Source organism: Osmerus mordax, chromosome 1 (genome assembly GCF_038355195.1).
Source record: "Osmerus mordax isolate fOsmMor3 chromosome 1, fOsmMor3.pri, whole genome shotgun sequence".
NCBI classification, from domain to species: domain Eukaryota; kingdom Metazoa; phylum Chordata; class Actinopteri; order Osmeriformes; family Osmeridae; genus Osmerus; species Osmerus mordax.
The window spans coordinates 16,898,082-16,923,583 of record NC_090050.1 but is presented as its reverse complement, the minus strand read 5'-3'; the positions used below and the strand labels follow the sequence as shown (position 1 = coordinate 16,923,583).

General features: G+C 43.5%; 4 protein-coding genes across 7 annotated transcripts; 2 read left to right on the top strand and 2 right to left on the bottom strand.

Annotated features, from left to right (window-relative positions):
- The first annotated feature begins 931 nt into the window (after positions 1-931).
- On the top strand, positions 932-10,365 carry smarcc2 (SWI/SNF related, matrix associated, actin dependent regulator of chromatin, subfamily c, member 2). Of its 4 annotated transcripts, none has more exons than XM_067238465.1 (25): positions 932-1,065; positions 1,914-2,033; positions 2,179-2,264; positions 2,461-2,536; positions 2,637-2,729; positions 2,894-2,963; positions 3,091-3,160; positions 3,304-3,379; positions 3,767-4,011; positions 4,351-4,475; positions 4,560-4,619; positions 4,833-4,870; positions 4,956-5,086; positions 5,282-5,353; positions 5,466-5,579; positions 5,827-5,980; positions 6,083-6,199; positions 6,316-6,637; positions 6,801-6,962; positions 7,127-7,188; positions 7,283-7,406; positions 7,505-7,668; positions 7,795-7,929; positions 8,033-8,411; positions 8,555-10,365. In XM_067238465.1, exons 1-25 carry the CDS (start codon positions 955-957, stop codon positions 8,617-8,619), a joined length of 3,171 nt encoding a protein of 1,056 aa, XP_067094566.1. In that variant the 5' UTR covers positions 932-954; the 3' UTR covers positions 8,620-10,365. The 4 variants fall into 4 exon arrangements, with proteins under 4 accessions (XP_067094566.1, XP_067094557.1, XP_067094549.1 ...); XM_067238456.1 differs by having other exon boundaries at positions 2,455-2,536; XM_067238448.1 differs by having other exon boundaries at positions 2,455-2,536; positions 5,827-6,199; positions 7,283-7,382.
- A 1,304-nt stretch (positions 10,366-11,669) lies between these two features.
- Positions 11,670-18,197, bottom strand: myl6 (myosin, light chain 6, alkali, smooth muscle and non-muscle). The gene is made up of 6 exons (XM_067249202.1): positions 18,124-18,197; positions 17,824-17,851; positions 16,231-16,374; positions 15,419-15,592; positions 14,375-14,452; positions 11,670-12,185 (listed from the first exon to the last, which is right to left on the bottom strand). Exons 1-6 carry the CDS (start codon positions 18,124-18,126, stop codon positions 12,157-12,159), a joined length of 456 nt encoding a protein of 151 aa, XP_067105303.1. The 5' UTR covers positions 18,127-18,197; the 3' UTR covers positions 11,670-12,156.
- Positions 17,399-24,622, top strand: endou (endonuclease, polyU-specific). The gene is made up of 9 exons (XM_067249091.1): positions 17,399-17,694; positions 21,981-22,103; positions 22,270-22,392; positions 22,899-23,064; positions 23,273-23,478; positions 23,677-23,790; positions 23,896-24,002; positions 24,182-24,324; positions 24,459-24,622. The coding sequence occupies exons 1-9, from the start codon at positions 17,676-17,678 to the stop codon at positions 24,571-24,573; spliced, it is 1,116 nt and encodes a 371-aa protein (XP_067105192.1). The 5' UTR covers positions 17,399-17,675; the 3' UTR covers positions 24,574-24,622.
- tsfm (Ts translation elongation factor, mitochondrial) lies at positions 18,535-20,523 on the bottom strand. Its single transcript, XM_067242069.1, has 6 exons — positions 20,400-20,523; positions 19,916-20,068; positions 19,622-19,750; positions 19,389-19,511; positions 19,217-19,298; positions 18,535-19,126 (listed from the first exon to the last, which is right to left on the bottom strand). The coding sequence occupies exons 1-6, from the start codon at positions 20,445-20,447 to the stop codon at positions 18,732-18,734; spliced, it is 930 nt and encodes a 309-aa protein (XP_067098170.1). The 5' UTR covers positions 20,448-20,523; the 3' UTR covers positions 18,535-18,731.
- Positions 24,623-25,502: the final 880 nt, after the last annotated feature.

The following is a 25,502-nucleotide window of genomic DNA, read 5'->3' as shown; positions in this document are numbered from 1 at the left end:
ATTAAAGCCTGGAAATTACAGGTAGATTCATGACACAGTAGAGGTAATAGTCTTGTGCATTAACAAGATTAATATGTGAGATTTTTGCAGTAAATAAAGTAAATTGTTGTCTCCTATAAACACGTCTAAGCAGAGGCCCTGAGTGTTGTTATGGCGCACAAAGAGCCCAGTACCAGTGGAATGTCAAATTCAGGAACGGTCCTATTTCCAGTCAATTATGTTCCAGCTAGGGCTGGGCGATATATCGAAAATTAACGATAATATTGCAATAATTTTGCTATCAATGTCAAATTTGAAAATATTGTGAATATTAAATATTAATTTAAAAAAATCCATGTGAGGTCCATTTTGTCAAGTTGCAAGTATCATGTTAATGGAAACTGCTTAAATTTGCACTACACATTTTGTACTTTGTTTTATAATGGGGAAAAAAGAAAATCAAGTTTTTTTATTATTTAAATGCAAATGAAAACATATCGAGATACATATCGAGATTTTGACAATATCGAGATATACATTTTTTTATCAATCGCCCAGCCCTAGTTTCAGCAATCCTTTCACAGCCAATCGCCAGCGGTGAGGTGGGTCTTCCTCCTTGTCTTATTTTGTGAAACCACTGTCAATCCAACTCAAGCTGGAGGAAAGCAGGGATGTTTAGATAATAATTAGGGGTGCTATTTCTCATGTTTGAATTCATTTGACCTATTGCAGCTTTAAAGGTTCAATAAAACTCCATGCTGGTGGTCCAGCCATCAAGAAATGGTGGCACCTGCGTCAAGAAATCATATCAAGAAATGTCATTGTTCATTTTATGACTATTTCTTTACTATAGTATGACCATGCCACCTGCTGTACATTTATTTCAATTACATCGGTTTTATGGAAGAGAACACATGCAATCTTTAAGTCTACCACCAGGCGGCAGTCGATGTCGAATTTTGTCTGCAGGCAAAGATGGCGGTGCGGAAGAAAGACGGCGGCCCGAATGTAAAATATTTCGAAGCGTCTGATACCGTTTCACAGTTCGACAATGTCCGCGTGTGGTTGGGCAAGAACTATAAAAAGGTACTGCTTGTTCTTTTGAATATGTATGTAATAAACGTATTATTTTCATCCTAAAATGTAGAGGGTAATCTTTTCGGCAAAATGAGTGACAAAGAGAGAGAGGGAGGGTGTGAGATGGGTTGCAGAATGTCCAGCTGTTAATCCTCATATTAAGAGCCTGATACAAAAGGATGCTGAGGAAACATTCTGAAAAGGGGCCGGCACATGAATGATTTGCCCGGGACATATTGAAAGTGCATGTTTTACCTAACTGTGGTGACGGAAATAATGGCCGCAACTGCGGGGTTTTGTCAAAGGCAAAAAATGAGCCAGCTAACGGTGAATTTGCATTGCCACTCTGGCCAGCGCATCGCAAGCGCAAGTGCCCAAATCCAGATGTTGAGCTTATTTGACTGGCGCGTTTTGTCTGCTTCACTGCTGCGCTTCCACACACAATATTGAACTCGTTGTTCTTTTTGGCAATGGCATATTCGTTTTTAGCTCTCACGTTATGGCCCCGGTACTCCTCTCATATTTAGCTGAATTGTTTCGCCAAACGACAGTCTTTTGTCTCAGATAAAACCTACGTTTTGTTTTACAATTAAACGACCTCTGAGCTATGGTGTTTACTATCATTGAAAATGCTCCAGGGATAAGATAAACAAACGGAGGAAAACAGCATTCCCATAAGCCATAGCTACATATAGAACATGGTTTCTTTTATTTATTTTCTTCATCCTCACTCTTTGCAATGATTTTGTCTTCATTGAGTAGGCTATGGATTTGGAGTATAACAATTCTCTCTCACTTGCTCTGTTCTGTCAATTGCTCTTGAAGTTCTGTCCTCTCTGTCCCCCACTGTTCCTCAGTACATCCAGGCAGAGCCCCCCACCAACAAGTCCCTCTCCAGCCTGGTGGTCCAGCTGCTGCAGTTTCAGGAGGAGGTGTTTGGGAAGCACGTCAGCAACCCACCTCTTACCAAGCTGCCGGTACAACACTCACCTTTGATACCATATGCAGGATACTGTATGTATGCCTGTTGTACTATGCCTGATGCTCTTTATGGGGATATCTCTTCATCTGTATTGATCTGCATCTTTACATCTACCATGTTCTTTCCCTCTGTGTCTACAGATGAAGAGCTTTCTGGACTTCAAGTCTGGCGGGGCCCTTTGCCACATCCTGGCTGCAGCCTACAAGTTCAAGAGCGACCAGGGCTGGTAAGAGTTTCATTTTATTCAGTCTGCTGCTAATAAACAGACTTCATTGTGTTCACACTCACTTTCTAATAACACGCTAATTATTATGAACTGTATGAGGATTTACTGAATGTTGCATGGCTGTGTAAAGCATGTGCTGAAATGCTGAAGGTTCTGTGAGAGGTGTGACTCCAGTCTGACCTCCTGGTAGGCGCAGGTTTGACTTCCAGAATCCCTCTCGGATGGACCGTAACGTAGAGATGTTTATGACCATCGAGAAGTCCCTGGTCCAGGTCGGTCTGGCATTTATTATATCATGCAGCATCGCCCGACATAATTTACTATCGTCATTAAGCCCTGGTCTTTCTCTCTCCACTGTGCCCTTCCTCGCAGAACAACTGTCTGAGTCGACCGGTCATCTATCTGAGCTCAGACATTGAGCCCAAGCTGTTGGGAAAGCTGAAGGATATCATCAAGCGGCACCAGGTGGGTCTGTCTGTCTAAAGATAGCTCTGAAACTTCACCTCGCACTTTGCTAAGGGTTTCAATGCTTACCGTGACTGGGTTCGGGTGAATTGTCTCGAATGAGGTCAAACAGGCCACGTGCTATTGTCAGTACTATGCTAAGATGTGAAGGTTGTGTGTTGCAGGGCTCAGTGACTGAGGACAAGGCTTCCAGTTCTCATGTGGTGGTGCCTATCCCTACCAGCCTGGAAGAGGGTAAGCCTGACACTAGCAGTCACACCCTGAGGTTTGGACAAGAATGTCTATCCAGCTTTGATATGGCATCATGTTTAGCAGTAACATTGAGGCAATTGAGCTGACAGATCTCTCCTCCCGTTTTCAGAGGAGTGGGTTCGCCCTGTGATGAAGAGAGACAAGCAGATGCTTCTACATTGGGGCTACTCTCCTGACAGGTAGGCCCTTCTCTCATAGTCATGAGAGCCTTCTCTAGACCTGACAGTAAGCTGTCATACACATAGCTGTTTCTGGCTTCATATTCTGACAACAGCCACTAAAGTTATCGGTCACCTGGCCACACTCTTCTCCCACTGGTCAGCTATGACATGTGGATCTCAGCCAGTGAGGTAGAGGCGGCTGTAGAGGACCCACCTACCCCAGAGAAGCCCAGGAAGGTGAGAACAACACTCTCCATCTCCCCCTCTCTCTCTTGCTCTCCCCTTCTCTCTCTCTTGCTCTCCCCCTCTCTCTCTTGCTCTCCCCCTCTCTCTCTTGCTGTCCCCTTCTCTCTCTCTTGCTTTCCCCTTCTCTCTCTCTTGCTCAACCCCTCTCTCTCGTTCTTATTCTCTCTCTTGCACTCCCCCCTCTCTCTCTCTTTTCTCTCTCTTCTCTCTCTCTCTCTCTCTCTCTCTCTCTCTCTCTCTCTCTCTCTCTCTCTCTCTCTCTCTCATTCTTTCTCTTTTGCTCTCCCTCTCTCATACTTTTATCTCTCTCTTACTCTATCTAACACTCTCTTGCACACATTCTGGGGTTGAACTTAGCATGCACCTGTGTGTCTCCAGGTGCATGCTAAGTGGATCCTAGACCTTGACCAGTACAACGAGTGGATGAATGAGGAGGACTACGAGGTGGGGGAGGGAGGGCCCAAGAGGAAGAGGATCTCAGCCAAGACCTTGACGGATGAGGTAACCACCCCGGACGAGAGGCGAGACAAGAAGCCTGGCAGCGCCAAGAAGAGGAAGCGCTCGCCCTCCCCCTCGCCAACCCCCCCGCCCCAGGAGAGCAAGAAGAAGAACACCAAGAAAGGGTGTGTGTGTGTGTCAATGGGAGTCAGGTGGCTGAGCGGTGAGGGAATCGGGCTAGTAATCCGAAGGTTGCCAGTTTGATTCCCGGTCATGCCAACTGACGTTGTGTCCTTGGGCAAGGCACTTCACCCTACTTGCCTCGGGGGAATGTCCCTGTACTTACTGTAAGTCGCTCTGGATAAGAGCGTCTGCTAAATGACTAAATGTAAATGTGTGTGTATTTCACCACCTGATTGCTGCAGTAGATCGCTGAAGCACGTTTTAAGAGCACAGCATATGTCGTATGAGATTTTCCGATCATGCGTGTGTGACTGTGGGGGGGGGGGGGGTTGTGTTGACAGGCCAGCAGCCCCGTACACCAAGTCTAAACGTGGCCAGAGGGAGGAGGAGCAGGAGGACCTGACCAAGGACCTGGATGAACCCTCACCTGTACCAGCTGTGGAGGAAGTCAACCTACCCAAGACGGGTATGTACACACACATACGCACACAATGGCTCATCCTGGGGCCAGGGTGTAGTGTTGTGTGGCTCATAATCTCTCTCTCTCCAGCCAACACTAAGAAAGACTCTGAATCAACTCCAGTGAAGGGCGGCACCATGACAGACCTGGGTGAGTCGCTCCCTGGATCTCTTCTGACTGGGTTCCTATTAGAGCGCACTGCTATATTCAGAGTGTGTAGTATCACCCCTGCATGTTGTTTTCTCTACTTTGTTTCTCTGTCAAGTCTGTAAGATGTTTTCTGACACCTTTCAAACACGTTGTGACATAGCATGTTTAATGTGTTGTTTTCTCAACCCTTCATGTCCTGTTATCGCTGAGCAGACGAACAGGAGGATGAGTCTATGGAAACAGCAGGAAAGGTAACTCTGGAGGGATAGTTTCTCGCTGTAGCCAAGGCAACGAGTTGTAGTAGACGTGTGACTCTGTTTGTGTGTGTGTGACCAGGAGGAGGAGGAGGGCTCCCCCAGTGTGAAGGGGGAGCCAGTGAAAGGATCTGACCTCCATGAGGACAACGTGACAGAGCAGACTCATCACATTATCATCCCCAGTTACGCCGCCTGGTTTGACTACAACAGGTACACACACAACACACTACACATCACACTGCAGCAGGTACACACAACACGACATACTACAGCAGTTACACTGCAACAGATATACACACAAAATGCTGAGGAATATATTGCTGGAAGTGTATCTTCGATAACTTTAAAAGTAACTTTTGTTTTTGTAGACATCTAATAATTGTCTGCTTTGCTGTTTTGCCCCAGTGTTCATGCTATTGAGCGCAGAGCCCTTCCAGAGTTCTTTAATGGCAAGAACAAGTCCAAAACCCCTGAGATGTGAGTATGAAACAGAGGTCGAATCCTGCCAATCTTACTTGGCAACCAAACTGAACAACAATATGGTCCCTAACTTCAAACTCTTTCTCCCTATTTCTCCTTCTCCTTACAGTTACTTGGCCTACAGGAACTTCATGATTGACACCTACAGGCTGAACCCTCAGGAGTACCTCACCTCCACTGCATGTCGCAGGAACTTGGCAGGAGACGTGTGTGCCATCATGAGGTCTGGACCATCTCTGATCAGTCATGAGATGGGTTTCAATCTCAGTTTTCCATCTCCGTTTTCAAAACTGTACTTTTGGGGGAATGTTTCAGAAAAGTGTCTAAGCACAAATGTAACTCATGGTTTTTAGTATGACATCCTCAGTTTCAAAAGTAATTGACTTGGTTAGAGCAGTCTAAGTTTGCTTGTCCCGTCCATGCGATTTGCTCAAATTCTCTCTCGCTTCTTCCTCCTCTTCCTGCTCAAGGGTCCATGCCTTCCTGGAGCAGTGGGGGCTGATAAACTACCAGGTGGACTCAGAGAGCCGCCCCACCCCCATGGGCCCCCCACCAACCTCCCACTTCCACGTCCTGGCAGACACCCCCTCCAGCCTAGTGCCCCTGCAGCCCAAGGCCTCCCAGGTACACACACACACACACACACACACACACACACACACAGACAAACACACAACACATACTGGTGAAGCACATGCTGACCCTGGCCTGCCTCCCCATCCCCAGACCCCGGCTGCCCAGCAGATGCTGTCCTTCCCAGACAAAGTGAAGGATAAGCCAGCTGACCTGCAGAACTTTGGCCTCAGGACAGACATGTACAACAAGAAAACTGGTCCTGCCAAGGTACTTATCAGAGAGGGCAGGACTGAAAACATCAAAGTCCTCTCATTTGAACTAAATGATACGAGATGGGTCGTGTGCTCCAGTTAAGTGGTGTTGTTGGGTGTTGTTGTGTGCAGAGCAAGAGTGCAGCCAGCTCCATGAGAGAGTGGACTGAGCAGGAGACTCTGCTACTGCTGGAAGGACTGGAAATGTACAAGGATGACTGGAACAAGGTGTCGGAGCACGTGGGCTCACGTACACAGGATGAGTGTATCCTCCACTTCCTGCGGCTGCCCATCGAGGACCCCTACCTGGAGGACAGCTCCTCGTCTCTAGGCCCTCTGGCCTACCAGCCTGTGCCCTTCAGCCAGGCAGGCAACCCCGTCATGAGCACGGTGGCCTTCCTGGCATCAGTGGTCGATCCACGTGTGGCCTCAGCTGCTGCCAAGTCAGCTTTGGGTGAGGCCAACCGCCTAACTATCTGACTTTCCACATAGCTGATTAACTAACTTACTCCCCACTACAGAAGAGAGAGGTGTGGTACCACCTCATTATAACCGCTCCTGACTCCCTCTTTCTCTCTAACCATGCCTTGTTTTCTTCATCCCTCTCTCCCTCTCAGAGGAGTTCTCTCGTATGAAGGAGGAGGTTCCTGCAGCGCTGGTGGAGGCCCATGTGCGCAGGGTGGAGGAGGCGGCGAGGGCCAGCGGCAGACAGGACCCCCTCTACGGCCTGGAGGGCAGCGGTATCGCTGGGACCAGCCTGGAGGAGGGAGACAAACCCGGTAGGACCAACTGGGAGCGAGGCGGGGGACGTAGGAGAGAGAGGAAGTAACAAGAGAAGGAGAGAATTTGCCAGCGAGAAACGGTGTAAAAGAGAGAGTGAGATGTGTTATATAACTCCAGTTGTGGGTTTGTCTACTGACTTGTTTGTCCTCTCACTGTCCAGAAGAAAGCAGCGAGGAGATCAAGAGTGACGGCCAGTCAAGCGAGGAGAAAAGGGAAGCCAAGGTATGGCTCCTGTTTGTGTAGTCTGTGTGGTGTACATGTTTCCTGTATGCGTTCTATTAACGCATCGATGATTAACATACTATTACATTCACAGCAGGACGGCAAGGATGGAGCACAGGAAGAGGAGGAGAAGCAGGGAGAGAACGGAAAGAAGGAGGAGGAAAAAGGCAGAGAGACAGAAGGAGAGCGAGAGAGTGAGAAAACAGACCCAGAGATGGGTATGTGTTTCAGTGCGGCTGCATTTAAACATGGCTCTGGAAAATGTAAACAGTTCGGCCTGTATCAGGGACGCTCACTTATTTCCCTCTTTCGTTAGGCGATGGAGAAAAGGAGAAGGAAGGGAAGGAGGGCTCAGAGGATGGCCAGAGGGAAGCAGAGAGCGAGGGAGAAAGGAAGGCGAAGGTTGAGCGTGACGTGGGAGAGGGGAACCTGTCTACGGCTGCTGCCTCAGCGCTGGCTGCTGCTGCTGTCAAAGCTAAGGTACTGCCCTGCTCCACACCACTTAGTACCTACAAAGGTGCATGGACCAATAATAGATATGGCCTAGAGGTACTATCTCTGTAACCCCTTCTCCTCTCTCTTTTTCTCCACTCTCTCTCTCTCCAGCACCTGGCAGCGGTAGAGGAGAGGAAGATCAAGTCCCTGGTGGCTCTGCTGGTGGAGACCCAGATGAAGAAGCTGGAGATCAAGCTGAGGCACTTTGAGGAGCTGGAGACCATCATGGACCGTGAGAGGGAGGCTGTGAGTCAGGAGCGGGATGAGAGATGGAGCTAAAGGAAGACTTGCCTTACTCTGAGCATATTCAGTCTGTAACCTTTGTGTGTGTGTGTGTGTGTGTGTGTAGTTGGAGTACCAGAGGCAGCAGCTGCTGGCTGACCGTCAGTCCTTTCACATGGAGCAGCTGAAGTATGCCGAGATGCGGGCACGCCAGCAGCATTTCCAGCAGATCCAGCACCAGCAGCACAACCAGACCGGGGGTCCCCACCCTGCCCAGGCCTCCGCTGCCCCCGCACCACAGAGCCTGACGCCCAACCAGCCGGCCTCCGGCACCTCTGCACCCCAGAAGGCTCCGAGCCCTGCACCCCCTTCCTCCATGGGCGGACCCTCCTCCACTCAGCCCGTCGAGCCCCAGCCGCCCCCTGGACCTCACATCTCTCCCCCTGGTCACTCAGCCCAAACCCCTGCAGCACACCCCAGTACCAACCCCACTCCGGCACTCCATGGTGAGTCCGTTTCTCGTTCATTGCTAAATCTAAATGTGAACATACTTTGGAATACAGTGTAGTACAAGTTCAAATATTTGTGTTTCTAGCTTGTATGTGAAAATCAAACATAATTACCCTTTTTGATCCTCTCTCCAACCCAGAGCCTAGCACCCCTCTGACTGGTGAGACACTCCACTCCTCAACCCCTGTTCCCCCGATGCAGTGAACAGAAAAAAGGGTGAGAAAGAGGGATGGAGGGAAAGGGTCCTGGCAAACTGAATGACTTTGACCACTTTGTACCTATAAATCCTGTCTGTATTATCTCAAATGAAGGAGTCAAAACCGAAGGGAACACAACAAACATTGTTAAATGTTAAATATTTCAACTGGACAATTGACACAAGAAAGAAAAAACATTTCATATTTTTTTGTTGGAAAATGATCCCTTCAAATTTACTTGACAAGAAATTGCCAGTGAAGAACTTTATCCATTTTCTTAACAAACGGTCCCCTGGTGTGAAACATCTTGACCAGTTAGTTTTTCAACCCAGCATCATGTAAATACCCCTCACAAGGCTATGAGGAAAGTGTAAGCAACTCATCTTGTGAAGTCCTTTGACCATAGTGCATTCATTTCCTGTTTACAACTGTTTTGAAGTTACATGTTCACTAATGCCCCTGTGGTCTCCAGGGCTTCCCAAGTACTGTAGATGCATAGAAAAAAACGATTTTGCACTTTGAAGTTCTGTTTCCCTGTCATGTCTGATGGCATGATGGATTTATTCATTAGACCTGAAGCACTTACCATTCATTTTTATCTTCATTGGTACACATTTTCATACTATTCCTTCAAAACATGAAACTGTCAATTGCTAAATGAGAATATTTCCAGATGCATTAGATCATTGGTCTTTTTGAACAGTATGCATGTAAGAGTTTGGTCCATGATCAGATATGTCCAAATCTTTGTCACAGATATCAAGAACATTTAACATATGACAATATAACATTGTCAGCTTGGAACTCCTAGCTTCCCTGTACTCTTTGTCGTTTTAGCTTGTAAGACTATGTACTGTAAACTGGATCTTCTGCTACAATGCTCTAATGATATTTCACTTGAGATAGAACAGCTAACATATAACAGTTTCTCCGAAGATCTAATGAGAGCTTAGTAAACCACTTGAAAGTATTGATTTCTGGTATTCTCTGTGTCCTAAAAAACAATTTTTTAAATATAAATCCTTAAAGGAGCTCCTTTTTCACATCTGAAGCACTTTCTGAAGCAGTTTCTTATCATTGGCCTAGATTTCACAATGGGAGAAAATTGAATCTGTATGCATATGTTTACAGTCAGTCATAATGTAAGCTAGTGTCTGAGTCATACTCTTGTGAAGATTGTGCTCTCACTCGAAAGATGACTGAAATATGATGTCTGGAGGAATCCAATTGGCACTTCATTGATTTTTGATTTTTTTGTCATAACTTTGTTAAACATTTTTTAGACTAAATTCTTTTTTATAATCATGATGAAATCAATTTCTCTCCTGGGAAATCATTAGATTTTTATAGTTTGTGTATCTCCTTAAACAGATCCAGCTCACACAAAGATGTGGCTTTGTGAAGGAATTGATTTAAAATATTAAAATATAAATAATATTTTAAAAAGTTAACCAGAAGGGACCTCACACAATTTACAGAGGTGTATTCTGTCTTAAGTATCTGTAACAATATACTCATTATGTATTCTGTTTTTATATTATTTTGACTGTCAACTTTTCCATCTTGTTTATTCGAAACTGTCCTAAGCATTAACGCTGTATATTATTATTACCTTTGTAACCTCTATTCCCTCCTATCATCATCATGTGTGTGGACTTGATAGGTCACTATAAACTGTCAGTCAGTGTGAGTTGTGACTGAGCTTGTGTGTGTGTGTGTGTGTGTGTGTGTGTGTGTGTGTGTGTGTGTGTGTGTGTGTGTGTGTGTGTGTGTGTGTGAGTGTGTGTGTGTGTGTGTGTGTGTATGTATGTAAATGCATGCAATGAAGAAATGTGATGTGACCTTGGCATCTTTTAGTTTAATCTTACCTGTGCCATATGTTTTAGGATTTTTAACAAAGATTGATGGCGTCTTGTAATAGCTATTTTTCTCATACACTATCACACAAACACAAACACACATGTACACCACACCCCACAAACATACAACAGTGTCATGAACTATAATCAGATCATTAAACTTGTGTCCAGATAGCCAGTATTAGAACCCTCACTACAGTTTCAGAAACCATGAATGAACTGCTTTGGTCTCCGTGCTATTACAGTGTGTGGATTTTGTGATATGAAACAAGTGTGTCTGTTGAGTTTCTGTTCTTGTTTGTTTCTCATTATTGCTGGAGATGCAAAGATTGCATTGATTATTCAGTAGAAATAAACATTTCCTCAGTAAATAGAACTAGTGTTGAAAGTTACTCAGAAGTTTGTATTAGGTGTTTTACTAACAAAACAGTTGGGTAACAAATACATGATGATGAAATTAGGCTTTTGTGGATATGATTTGACTGGTTCAACTCTACATGCACCAGCAGATGGCAGGGTAGTGTGGTTTTCTAACCAAGCTTCTACAAGACATCAACTTCCACATCCAGAACTTAACATAAACTGTGTTTCAGTTTACAGTTGCAGACGCTCCAAGCTACCATTGCATAACATATCTAGATGGTAGACAATGGAAACTATCAAACCATAACCCCATAAAGGCGACCTCCTCACCTGCACCACCATATAAGGTAATGCAGCTAGTGTCGCTCACATTGTGCCTAACAGGGCCACTGCCTTGATTAGAACACTCAAAGCCATACAGGTCTGCCACAACATTTACATCTTCAAGGGATAGTTTCTATTTGTTGATACAAAATGAGAAACCAAGATTGTAGACACCTTATTCTATCAGTCCTATTTATTCAGTTAAAAAGTTAAGTCACTTGGTAGGAAGTGATACCAAGTCTGATCTAACTGTTGTAATATTCTATCCAAATGTCCTCCTTTGTATTGCACTGACCTGACGCCATTCACTCTCTGCACTCGAGATAATGCTAAATTTGTCACCCATAACGTGTGATCAGATACTCCGTTGATAGGTGCAAGCACTCATATACTGGACCACTGATGTACAATGTAATATTGACTTCAATATGAACTCTTTATTCAAGTGAAAAGCTTTCCAAAAGCAATACTTTACATCACCTCTTACGGAAAGGATACAAACAAATACTACTTTTCAGAAACTGGGATTTTTATTTAATACCGTTTGATACAACATATACATGAGACAGCACAGCATCTACCATTTCATGATTGGTTGGCCATGTTAAACATTACAGTTGGTCTTTTAGCCAATGAACATGCATCTCCTCTGTATAAAAACACAGCTATTGGGTGACGAGGTGGACACTGGGTATACAGTGAGAGGAAGGTATGGGAAAATCAAGGGAATGTTATTGCCGATTCTGTCCACAAGCCTGGCATGATGGCATGCGCTACTGTGGTTGGATGGTGTTTACATGTGAAATGAATGGGGCTCTTCAACTCAGACACAGAAAAGGCACTTCTGAAATCAAATAAAAATGAAAAGGAAACACAGGTTACAACTGCGTAGGGGGCTGGAATGACTCGGGTGGGTTTTAGACAGACTTATATAATAAAAGTTTTTCTTTTGTTTTCATTTATTCAAATGTAGCTGGTTGTGTGTTCTCTTGAAATCTTCAACCACTCATCACCATCCGGACGAGTTCTGTGAGCGAGAGAGGGGAGGAGAGAAGGGGAGGAAGACGAAAAGACAGTCAGTACCAGGCTGGTTCCAGTCTGAAAGGGAAACATGGGGAACAAACTGCACCTCCAGCATCGGCCAGTTTCCTCATCCTTTTTAAAAGCCTCACATGTTCTACAATATTGTCACTGTATTCTAAATACAATGTAGTAATGAATCCTCCAAAGAGGGTCAGGCTCAGTGGGTGCCTTGCTCCCACAGTTTCCTGGGTGGTTCTGTCTGGGCCGTCATGGATGCTCTGCTGTGCTGGAGATGGCTGCTGTCTCCCCACAGACACTCCAGGTATCAGTAAGTCAGAAGACAGAATCTGCATTAAAAGGGGTCAGCGTTAACAGGCTAGGGATGCGAGAGGAAGAAAGGGGTGAAAGAAGGGAAGGATGAGAAGAAAAGCTCTCTCTCTCTCTCTCTCTCAGCCAACAGCCATGGATTTGTCCAGGCCTCAGGACCTGGAATGTGTTAGGATTAGCAACCCTCCTTATTTGGGATGATCTACCAGAGGGGGGGGGGGGAGGAATGGGCCAAGAGGAACAGCGCGGGAGAGAGGGAAGGCTCAAATTTAGAGAGAGGGAAGAAAACAACAAAATGGTCAAACGCATCTACAGTTCTAGCAGCAGCTTCATCAAGGAGAGAATATGGGAGGCAACGGAAATGCCAGCCAAGGAAAACAAGCAGCTCTCTGTAATCCTGCATGAGTAGTACAATACTGTACTGAATTGAACAGGACAGCAGGGCAACGCTGAAGAATCAAAAACAAAACACAGTGCCTAAAAAGAAAAAGTTGTTGGTGTTGAAGGCACCATCCAGTACACCTCTTCACTGCCCTGCCCTGCCCTGCCCTGCTCTGCTCTGCTGAAACCAGGTGGCTCTGTGGGGTCAGAGGAGCAACCTACAAAGCTAACTCATGCAGACGCTGCATGCAGGCTACAGCCATGGAATGGCGGGAACTGCAAGATGGGCAGAGGGGAGATGATCTGCAGGAGAGAAAGTCAAGTGTCAAACCATTCCAAACCACTTCACCACAGGAACCCGGCTCTGTCAACTGCATCACTGCATGAAGAGGCTCCACTGCATTCATGTGCCTACTGGTCATATTTGCTCTGTTTGAAATGTGAGGGGTCAAGTTAGACAAATGAGATTGTGCTTCAGTAATAATCAGATCGTTTTTGAGCAAGATAAGACTATACTGAAGAAAACTATTTTTTTTGTGTATGCTTTACGTTGCCCTTTCAGGCAGGAGCGTCTTGTGCAGGGACAAGTTTCAGAGAGGCTCTCCTGTTAGGTGGACAGTTAGGTAGGCTTTAGTGGCTCTGCTCGTACCCGTGCTCAACCGGACATGATGTGACGGACAAAGGCTGTGGGACAGGAACAGGGAATCAGTGAGGGGACAACACAAGGGGAATGTGAACTCAACAATGCACACAGGACAACAGGTTTTACACCAATATATAACCCTTAGGTTTTGAGGTTACAAGCCGTGTATGTTCTTTATGGTTCTTCATATTTACTAATAGAGGATAGAAGTTATTAAGAGAGTATTTAGACAGTGATGTGGATGCACCAGTAGGGCCGGGAAACTTGACTCACAATTCAATGTGGATATAATTTACATTTAGTCATTTAGCACACGCTCTTATCCAGAGCGACTTACAGTAAGTACAGGGACATTCCCCCAAAGCAAGTAGGGTGAAGTACCTTGCCCAAGGACACAACGTCAATTGACATGGCCGGGAATCGAACTGGCAACCTTCAGATTACTAGCCCGACTCCCTCACCGCTCAGCCATCTGACTCCCCCTAATTATAACTATTTCAATACAGTAAACTGTTGCCTCGACCAAAACAACATTGTTTGGCTACACTTAACACTTTTTCCTTTGAGTAATTCAAAATTACTCAAAATATCGAAGAGCTAGATCAGAGCTGACAGGCTACAACAACATGAGTCAAAACTGTTAAAGGCGTACTGTATTTTAAATACCAAAGATTACAAAACATGAAACACGTCTATAATGCTGGGTCTGGATTTCCCAAGACAAGAAGTTCTGCGTGGGTGAATCTGTCTAGATTCTGAAGATATCTTATCTTATTGGTATTTACTGAACTATCCTCTGAAGCGTCAGCTTATGTTGTCCACTCATACTGCTGCTGCTTTACCTTCATAGTTGATGCAGCCGTTTGCATCTTCATGTCCTGCTAAAAGAGTCTCCACCTCCTCCTCTGTCATCTTCTCTCCTGCAATCACATCACAAAACAGGTTTAAGTATATCAATGAGATTTATAGAAAACATAACAATGAACCGTCAGCAATCTGTAATAGAGTCTATTATTTCATAGAGGCCTCCAGAATGGAGTGACAAACATATGACAGGCAGCATACACTCCCTGACTGTGGCCTCTGACAGTCAATATGCAAACAAAAGGAAGTCTGAATAAGGTTATTGAGGAACTCATGCGCTTGTAATGACTGATTATCAAAGACACTGGGGACTTTTGGTCCCAAACTAAGGTGTGTTTAGATAAGGGGTTTGTGCTAGGCTACATCATCTGAAGAACGTGGATCAGACAAAACATAATTAAGGGAAAACATAAGTGATGGACAAATGTAGCAAATACAGAAAACCTCCCAAACAAAGCAGTGTTTCCCCTAGGATTTTTTTTCAAGAGAGGGGGGGGGGGGGGGGGGGGGCATTTGTGGTCGAGGAATGTCAGTATTTTTGACAGTCAAAATGAAACTACCTAGCACAGTACAGTATCAGTCTGGGAAGTGAATGGGAAAATGTGTCCAAACTTTTGACCGGTACTGTATATGCAAGGAAGTAAATGTTATTCCCAGAACCACACGGAGACGCTCGCAAGGAGCGAATAGGTGAATTCACGCGCATGTAGTCGCTGCCAGTGGATCTAATGTACTCGACAGGCGAGGTGTAAATAACAAGGTGCAACGTTGCGTGAACTTTAGTCGCAACTTTTGCGGCGACGAGCAAGAAGAGAATTGCCTTGTACGTGTGTGAAAACAGCTATTTCTCCCGCGTCTTTTTTGGGGGGAATATATAGCCTAATTATATATATTTTGTCATACTTTTAGGGCGGCCGGAGGTCGTTTAGGGGGGGAAACCACCCCTCCAAAACTATGGTAGGGGAAACACTGCAAAGAATCTTGTTAACAGTTCATAAGCGTTGACATATCTCGGCCCCTACCCAGTGTAGTAAGAACATGGCGCAATTCAGCGCCCATCACTGTGCCATTGCCCTCCTTGTCGAAAACACGTAGACCCTCCACAAAGTCCTCAAAGGAGCCCTGGTCCTTGTTTTTCGCAATAGCCTGGAGCATCGGCAGGAACTGCTCAAAGTCCAGCATCTTGTGGTTCATCTCTATAGACAGTGTGACAAACACAATCAATAACATTTCTCTGACTTTCGGTTCAAATCTTCTCTAACTAACTGCAAAACGTAATTATCCTATAAACAATTGGATCCAATACGAAGGGCATGAACCATCTGGTGCCAATCCTTAGTTATGTTGACATTTTCCAGTAATACTAGTTTCACTTGATCAAGGCATGTTAAAAGCCCATACATCAGAACAGTGCAACCTTTCTTGGTGTAATTAGCATATGTAAGGTTTGCATTGGACTTGTTTGGGCAGTGTAATGCAGGGCAATATAATGGTGTTTGTCACTAATACGACAGTCATGCTTCCACAAGCACCCTTTAAAAGGACTGTTCTACTGTTCATCAGTGACACTAGATTGTTGAAATTCAACAAACTGCACAGAATTTGAACTTAATGTCCTCTTATCTGCACCCAGCATGGTTATTAAAGCATGAGCGGGACACCTCACAGCTTCAGTTAGCAATGTACCCAGAACCCACTAGCACTTTGACTACTAAGCCAAGAGAGAAGCATGGGTAAAACCTAAATGTTCAGTCATGCACAGCAATCTACTGGTGTCCTTTTTGATTCAGCAGAGATGACAGTTATTCCACAAGGAGCCAGTAGCAAGACTGACCATCTGACTTGGGGTTTCCCAAGACCTTGAGCACCTCTGCGTTGACAGGATTCTGTCCCAGGGCTCGCATGACGTCCCCACACTGGCTGTAGCTGATCTTCCCATCCCCTGTCCTGTCAAACAGCAGGAATGCTTCTTTGAACTCTGAAGGGGAGATGGACAGTGTTGTAATTAAGCATATTATAAGTTTGTTTATATTCATTTGATGGGGGGACACAAACCAGCATTAAAAGGATGAGTGTGAGAAAAGATAAAGAAACCATATCTGAAATCAAGTATAATCCTCCACATTTCAGCCTACTAGATATTCTACTGTTTATTTTCTCTTCTTCTGCTCTTTGCTGGGTAGTTAGTTTGTCTGAATGCCTGAAAGCGACTTCTAATAGAATGGTATCTGGCATCAGGGTCATTTCCCCGGGCCATTGTTTTGGTTCTAGCCTCCCCACGCTGGAATGCTACGCATCCAGAGATGGCCGGTCTGAAACTACTGCAAGCGTCTCATTTATCCATATAAGGCATTGGTTGAAAGCAAGCGCTAAGCCGTGGAATCTGTCAACTATCTTCTTTAAACAAACGCCAGTGAAGGAAATCTACTACGGTGTTACAAAACTTACAAAAATACTGCTCAGAGAATGGAAGAAATGACAATAAAAATCATCATCGATACTAATGCTTCAGTAACTTGCAGCAGGTTTTATTTTAGAACTAGCCATGTAGCCTACCTACTAGGCAGTCACGGAAATGTTTGGGCCACGCCTTCAAACCGTGGCTAAAACGCAGTCATTTCCTTTCACATTATGTTAATCAGAGAGGTACACACCCTTCAAAAGATTACGAAATATATTGCTTTAATTCTGCATTTGTTATCTGCAACATTTCCGGGACAGAAATTAACTCGTGTGACTAAATTGTTGCCCATCATTCTACAGTACCTGCTGAAACTAAATAGACGATTTAACCTTGATACCAAATATAGTCATGAACCTATAGTTACTCGTATTTCAGACCTTAACCTTTTGATCATGACTCACCACATCAAGATGCTAGTTAACTGCATAACAAAACGTTACCCATTCTACCATCATCACTGCACGAGCATCCTTAAAGTTTAGCTACCACTGCAAACAATATAAGTGCAAAACACGCATTAGTAATAATACGTTCCTTTTCGACTAGATAAATCACACTACATTACATTCAATAGCAATTCTATCACACCGTGTTGCTAGTAGCTTTTCAAACTGTTGTTCGTTAGTGCTAGCTGTTGAAGGATCAATGGACAGCTAGATTACGATTTAGGGCTTGAGTCCAACCGTGAAATTCATGCATGATTATTTAGTCTACGGTTGTCACACACAAAACCTGGTTAATCTCAAACTGCCTACCTGGACAGCTCCACATCTATCAACGAGTTTGCAGGGACTTAAGAGTCAGTGCCCCACAGTATGACAAACGGGACAAAAGGTAAGAGACACAGATGAGCTATTCCAAATCGCAGTCACTGTAAAGCAAGCTAGCAAGCTAGCTAGCCTATAGGTTCTCGAGATGTCAGCAATCAAACTCTTCACCCAGATCATTTTAAACGTTACTCACCGATAATTTGGTCTTCTGAGAAGTCAGACTGATCAGGAAAGACAACAGACAGAACAGAAACACGGTTATCAAATGGAATTAAAAGTGGCTAGCTTGCTAGCTAACGTTTAGTAGACTCCACAGTACAGTACTAGATGATGAGATTAGCGAGCACTATGGCTACTAGTACTGTAATCTCAGACTTCGTTCCTTACTTAACATTTTTTAAATAAAACCCTGATATAAATCCGCTATACATTGTTTTGCTGGCTCTATACGTATAGATCACATTATACACCTTAACAAAGCGAAGGAATTTACCATGTCTGCGTTCAGTATGGGACGATCCGCGGGCGGAGGTCTGTGAAATTGGGACTACTGCTGTTAGCGGACGTTGAAAAGAGACACAGCCCTCATGACATCATCATTCAATGTTTATCCAGTGCAATGTATTGGCCAATCACATCTCTGTGAGACTAGCGGTAAAATATACAAATACATAGAGTATAATAGAGAAAAGGAAACATATTAAATGCATAGTACATTTCAAAAAGCACATGATAGAGGTTGAAATCCCCTGGCACGGAGGAAACGGATTTGGCGTTAACTGTCAAATGTTTTATTGTGAAAAACAGTATAAAGCAGTCGCTTGTGACTTGAAAATATGTGCAAACGTGTCTAAAAGTTGAAATTGCAAAGAGGCAATGGACCAACACACACAGATGACGTACAATATATTTTATTTACTTGTAATGATGATTCAATCCATCAAACAACATGGTGTGGTGTGTTATATACTAAGAATTATGACTTATACAGATTCGATTTAAACAGGCTTGTTTGACACTGGACAGTGCCGTTGCACCTAAGCCAAATTAGTAACGAATAAAGGAAAATATAAAACATTATTAACAATTCTGAGGTTCCTTTCACTCAACCCCTTTAGTGTCTGCTTCACCACGCTGAAAGCGAACAAAGTCCAACACTCGGGCCCCCTGCTCCCTCAGGTATTGGGCCACAGTCCGACTTGGGTCAGGGAGGAAGGTTTGAGGGAGCAGCCGTGTCTCTGTCTCACCACAGGGAAGGTCATCCATGTTCCCCAGGGATACTGGGGACTCCCCCACCACATGTTGGCCCAGCAAGCGGCCCAGGGTTTCTTGTGCCCCATCCTTGCCCCCCCGAAACACCACCAGGGCACCGTAGCGCCCCATAGCCATGTCAGTCTGACTGGCCACGCCTCCATGTATGTATGACCCGATATGCCAGTCAGCAGGCACACCTACCGCCACTGCACGTCTAACTGACATGTTCTCTCCTAGTCGACCTGAGATAGAAGAGGAAATTCAGTAATACAACATATATTTAGAACATTCTTGAGGTCTGTGTTGCTGGTTTCTATGTATAACTTACTGACCTATTGTAAGAGCAAGCTGATCAGCTAGCAAAGCTCCTTCACCCACATTCAGTTTGGAGAGCTGATCGGCTGCCAGCACACTCTAAAACACAGACAAAATATGAATATTAAAAGACCCAAGACAATGATGCAGATAGACAATAATAATGCCAAGTGTTGTCAGAGTATGTACCTTGACATAGCCAGTCTGGCCCTGGTTCTTACTGCGGTGGTGAGCCATAGTAGCAAAAGCTACATCCTTCACAAGCTGCTGGAATTTTTCATTACGGGCAACAAAGTCTGTCTCACAGTTCACCTAAAAGAACAGGTACATGGAGATACATAATATTTCAAACATACTGTCAATATTTGAGTGCTGCAATAACATTCTAAAGTAACTTCACAGTTAGAAGTCACTGTACCAACCTCCACCATGACTGCAGCCTTGTCTCCTACAAAAAGGCCGATCAGACCCTCCTTAGCTTGCCGACCCTCCAGTTTGCTGGCTTTGCTCCAGCCCTCCTTCTGGGCTTGTTCGTGTAGCCAGCTCTCTGCCTAAGATTAGAATAAAACTAGATATTACATGTAAAACTAACAGTATTTTTGTCATTTTAGTTTCCTATACAAGGCTACAAAAAAGACTCAAAAAGACACACAATCATACATGCTCTACAAGTCAGGCATCCTTAGTATGAGTATAGTGGAAAATACATGATTTACTTGTTTTATGTCATTATCAAATTTATCTAGGGCTTTCTTGCAGTTGATGAAGGTGTAGCCGGTACTTTTCCGTAGTTTAATCAGAAGGGCTTTCTCAGCAGCTGAAAGGATGCTTCCCGTGTGTATTGACTGCACATGCTGCGTGAGGCAGACCTGTGGTAGACAAAACCAGAGTGTTATGAGCAGTATGAAGAGAACGTAAACTAACTTGCCCTGTGACCTCTGATGCTGACCACCAGAATATTTTACAATAGAGTGATCGTTTAACGTTGTGTTGCCTACAAGCTCATCCTTTACCTTCACACCACACCCCAACCTGTTCATGGCACACGATTGAATACAATAAATAGACTGCTGTACTATTTTGGTAATGGTATTACAGATAGGTTACATTTAGCTTCAGTTTAGACCATAACATGAGAGCAGCTCATCACCTCTATAATGACAATCTCAGGTAGTGTACATGCTCCTCTACCTTGCTTACCTTTGAGAGTTCTGTTCTGATCGATCTAACCACGTATTTTAATGCCATATCTGGATCCTTTTATGGCAAATTACAAAATCTTCTCAAACGAGAACTGAATGTCATTGAACTAGTCCACGCCGTGTACGGCTACATTGGCCAGACAAATATTGCGAGACGCTTCCTTGACGGAAGACGAGAACAAAATGTGAAGAAAACTAGCGCCCTCTATTGTATGGGAATAAGTAGACTAGGCAACGACGCATTGTTCCGACCTCAAAATATGATTTGTTAACCCTTTCTGGTTGTAGGTCTAAATGAGGTCAGAGCCATTGAAAAAGAGTAACTTATAGTAACTAGTAACGTATTTATTTATTTATCAAACTATGTTGACTAATTTCTATATTATATAAAGCCTACATTTATTTATACATCACAGCCACATTGATTTATTTCCGGGTTAATTTCATAGCCATATAAGTATATTTACAAATTTAGCAAATACATTCATTTTATTTTCATTTTAGGAGTTTAACGACTGTGCCTTGTAAATTTTTTTTTAGCTTTCTCTATCTTCACCAAACATTTCACATTTACATTTTTGACATGTTGCACATAAAGCTAAATAAAGAAAGTTTTGAAGTCTTTCCACACACCGTTAAACACGTTACCCATTCTTATTGACAAACTGTGTGAAACACAACAGGTGCATGCAAACAAACAATTTGGGACACCGTTGCCTTGGACGTTGCACGTGGAATATGTTTAATGTTAGTGAAACATCACTGACAACGCTTTCAACGTTTTTATTTAACATTGTCAAAAGTGTAAATGTTATGGTAGAAGTATGTTTCATGAATTAGTTGATTACTTGTTAATTCATTTGTTACTTTAAATAAACAGTAACATTGCAGATGTTTCTAGTTACACAAAAACAATCAGATAAATGTATTTTTTTTTTCAGTATTCAACATGTACAACAGGTGCACAATTTCTCTTGTTTGTGGTAGTGATAAACTGTATTCCTGCTTAGCAATATTATTACAAACATTGTTAATTTCCTTTTTTTCTATTTTCAAATTAAATGTTCACACTCAAATAAATTAATGACTTCTAATCTTTTCCATCATTCAATTGTAATTGATGCATTAAAATCTCAAAACAGACAGTGAAACAAAATGTTCACAATGAAAAATTGCATTCTGGAACAGGTGTGTGGAGTGTGTTCAAACTGGGTGGAGCATGAATATTACTTACTTAAATAACTGCCATACCTGCGGTCATTGGTTGGTACGTGGACAATAGGGTGGAGCTTTTGTGACTTGGAATGAATAGACAGAGTGAACTAGGTATATAACCAGAAAATATATTTAGGGTCACTGGAAATAGTTTCCAGGTCTTTGCTGGGCTGAAATGAAGATCCTTCTTGTGCTCACACTGGGTGTGACCCTGTTCTCTCAGGGATACTGTAGTAAGTTTGGGTTAGCCTGACTTGATCTCATATTATTAGACAGTTTGCCTGTCAAACAGTAGTTGATGGATATGACTTTTTGTCATTTAAACGTTCATAGTCCTTTTACTCTGTTCTGTGTTTTCCCCTAGACACTCTAGATTCCTGTGAGGGACGTTGTGGTTACGGAACAGACCCTGGCTTCTCCTGTCAATGTAACTCAGCCTGTGAGCGCTTCAGAGACTGTTGCTACGACTACACCAGTGTCTGCAAGGGTAAGGCGACCGTATTTCAACTTTTACAAACATGTTATTTTATTGAAATGACTGTGATACTGTTTTACAATCCTCATTTACATAGTTATTATTCAGTTCTCCTGTGGGTTTCTCTCTATGTATTCCATATCAATATTAACCTTATTTATGTTGTTAATTTCTTCAGGTAGTGCTACATCCTGCGCTGGTCGCTGTGGGGAATCCTACAACTCTCAGAACAAATGCCACTGCAACTCCAAGTGTAGCCAGCACAACAACTGCTGCAGCGATTATGGAGATCTCTGTGGGGGTGAGAGAAATCACGTGCTGCTTCTCGTGTACTTGTCTCCCAATATCTTATCAGTTTGAGTTTGCCTTTCATCCAACACCTGGTGAAATGATCATCGTGAAACATCATAATGAACTACCAGTATAAACTAGTTCTTGCCACTCTTCATAATTTGTTATAATGCTGTTTGTAAATTATTATCTATCATTTTTTTGAAAACCTACGAATGTGCATTGTAGGGCCAGCAGATGTCACTGGTATGCAATGAACAGACTAGTAGTCATCCGATCATAGTCAACTATAAACTAGATAGTGAATAATTACTTGCATTTACTTTTCTACACCAGCACTAAGTCCATAAACATCTTATGATGCTTATGTAACTAAAACTTGTAAATCGTCAATCACAACAGTTACTGCCACAGCTGATTCATTGTATTTGACTTACAATACCCTATTAGGCCTAACTTCTTATCATAATATGAATCCCTTTTCTATTTACTTACGATATACCCCAAACATGTCAGGTACTCCTCCGACAACTGATATCAGTGATGCTGACATCAGGGCTATCTCTGAGGTTCTATATGCTCTGGACTCCAACAAGGCCACTGCCTCTGAGTTGACCATCGACCCCCAGGCCCTAGTGCCTAACTCCCAGACCAGCTCCAAGAAGGATTTGTCCCCTCGCCGGTGAGTCATCTCATTTGGCAAATAACCCTCTTTCTAGCACTTATTTCTATGTCTAAAGTGGTAGTGTAGTCGCTCTCTAACAGTACATACAGGATTTATTGTATTTTCTTCTTTCCCAGTATCCCTCTTCCTCTCCTCTCTCTCACTCTCCTTTTTCTTAAAATTATCAAATTGGGTAAGTTTCTTATTTTTATGACATTTTTCCCAGATTGTTTACCTTCCTGGATGAGCAAGCTCTATTTTCCAAGCCTACCTATGCTTCCTTTGTCGCCCTGATGGACAACTACCAGAGAGTTACAGGCCAGGTGGAAGACTTCACCTCCCAGCAGCTGGCTGAGCAGGACACTTTCCTTAGGGAGACCATGTCTAACACTGAGCTGGGCCGTGAGCTCTTTGCCTTCCTCTTTACCAAGGGTATGCATAGAATAGGATACCGTTCCAATACAAAACATAGACACTTCTAGAAATGTTTAGCGTCATAAAACATCATATTCATGAAGTTCAGATATGCCATAGCTTACCTTATGAGTAGAGATGTTATGCGTAACCTCACTATACCTGTTTGTCTGTTTATCAGTGAAACAGCCGGCCTTTATCACTGTTGCTTTTCAGGCCGCTATTCCTCTGAGGACGAATTCCTTTACGACTTAAAGAGTATGTGGTTTGGCCTGTACTCCCGGTACAACAATAAGATGGACTCAAGTGGATTTGAGCACATCTTTGCAGGTCTGTTTGATGGTTTTGTATTGGTTTGTGTAAGTGTGCGTGTGTGAGTGTGTGCGAAGTGAATAAGAACATATAGGCTCATAAAGTGTATCTTTGTCACTGCAGGAGAGATCAAGGGTGGGAAGGTGTCTGGCTTCCACAACTGGATCCAGTTCTACCTCCTGGAAAAACAGGGTCTGCTGAACTACTACAGCCACAGTTTCAATGGACCTGTAAGCACCCCACTTAACATTACACAACTTAGTGTTCAATTGAAACATTCATAGTGTATTTTTCTGTAATACCATGTGATGACACTGTATTGGATTGTCTTCAGCTGTTTCAAAAATTATATAATTTATGTAAGAGAATATACAATGGGACTGTCTCTTACTCTCTCTCCCTGGTTCAGTGGGCCTCATTCCCTGATGTTCTCGGGATGCAGTTCATGTGGGACGGTTACTACAAGCAGGTTGGTTCTGCAATCATTGGCTGCAGTCCAGAGTTTGACTTCGCCATGTACAGTCTCTGCTACATCACCCGCCCAGGAAAAAAGTCAGTACTCTAATACCACTTGTCATATGCTGCACATACTGTCCTTGTAAATATGTGTTTAGATGAGATTTATGCAACTGCATGTATGCATTTTCTTCTTTGTTTATTTCCTGATGTGTGTTTGCTATGGCCAGGTGCCGTTTGAGTCTGGGAGGGAAACAGCTGGTGATCCAGACCTACACTTGGGACAACTCCTCCTACGGGAACGGGAAGAAGTACATCGGCTCAGCATTCCCTGCCACCCCTTGAAAACGTAACATTCAGAAAATAAACAAGCGACAGGGCATTCAAACCCAAACTGCCAATCATGTTCTCATCATAAACCCCAGTGTCTAATCATACGCACACCTGCAGACAGAAGGACACTTCTGCCTGACCTATTATAAGGGACTCAATCTTAACCGGATCATAGGTGAAAATGGAACTAAGTTCCATAAGTGCAGCTAAATGATGGGCTAATGGGGGGGATGTAGGAATCGGTAAATTCAGTTAATCAATTAATACATTATTTATTCATTTGTTTATTTAATAAATTAATATATTAATATACAACTAATGTTTTGAAATGTCATGACATATTTCCAGTTTTCAATTTGTCCAGAGTTGAGTTAGTTCAATCAACTGATTAAAAACTTTTATAATGTTCAAAATGTGTATAAAAAAGCTTACGTTCCACAGCAAACAAAACCAAGATCCAAGCCAGTGTTTAGAACTCCCGCTCAGTATAGGAGTATGATGATCCTCTGCTCCCCAGGGCATGATCAAACTCTGCCCAATAAGGCTCAGAAACTTGCGCTTAGACACCCCTGAGAGGGCTCAATAGTGATACTCCACTTCCAAGAGCATGTGTGTATCAGACACAATTGGCAACTGTTTTATCAAAAACAAAGCAAAAACTAAATGCGATTGTGGCCCCTTTCACTAACAAATGAAGAGAAACAAAAACACATTTAGTAGATTTTATTCTGCTTGACCTACTCTTAACAGTAGCCACTAGCTAAACCTGTTTCTATCAGCTGTCCATAAAGCCCCAGCTGTGTGTGTGTGTGTGTGTGTGTGTGTGTGTGTGTATGTGTGTGTATGTGTATGTGTGTGTGTGACCTTCCAGCTGGGATGGGGGTTGAGTTTACCCTTTCACTCATCCAGGGTGACTAACGGGATAAACTCTGGGTCTGACG

Excerpts from the sequence above, each read along its gene's own strand:
- tsfm (XM_067242069.1), bottom strand. The coding sequence starts at position 20,447 with ATGGCATTAAAATACGTGGTTAGATCGATCAGAACAGAACTCTCAAAG. Across the intron at positions 20,069-20,399 it reads TCAGAACAGAACTCTCAAAG|GTCTGCCTCACGCAGCATGT; the intron begins GTAAGCAAGGTA and ends TGTCTACCACAG. Across the intron at positions 19,127-19,216 it reads TCAGCTTGCTCTTACAATAG|GTCGACTAGGAGAGAACATG; the intron begins GTCAGTAAGTTA and ends CTTCTATCTCAG.
- smarcc2 (XM_067238440.1), top strand. The coding sequence starts at position 955 with ATGGCGGTGCGGAAGAAAGACGGCGGCCCGAATGTAAAATATTTCGAA. Across the intron at positions 2,265-2,454 it reads TTCAAGAGCGACCAGGGCTG|GCGCAGGTTTGACTTCCAGA; the intron begins GTAAGAGTTTCA and ends ACCTCCTGGTAG. Across the intron at positions 7,189-7,282 it reads AGGAGAAAAGGGAAGCCAAG|CAGGACGGCAAGGATGGAGC; the intron begins GTATGGCTCCTG and ends TTACATTCACAG.
- myl6 (XM_067249202.1), bottom strand. Across the intron at positions 14,453-15,418 it reads CCATGTTCTTACTACACTGG|GAGAGAAGATGACAGAGGAG; the intron begins GTAGGGGCCGAG and ends ATGTGATTGCAG. Across the intron at positions 12,186-14,374 it reads CGGCTGCATCAACTATGAAG|AACTCGTCCGGATGGTGATG; the intron begins GTAAAGCAGCAG and ends TCTCGCTCACAG.
- endou (XM_067249091.1), top strand. Across the intron at positions 23,791-23,895 it reads ATTTGAGCACATCTTTGCAG|GAGAGATCAAGGGTGGGAAG; the intron begins GTCTGTTTGATG and ends TTGTCACTGCAG. Across the intron at positions 24,003-24,181 it reads GCCACAGTTTCAATGGACCT|TGGGCCTCATTCCCTGATGT; the intron begins GTAAGCACCCCA and ends TCCCTGGTTCAG.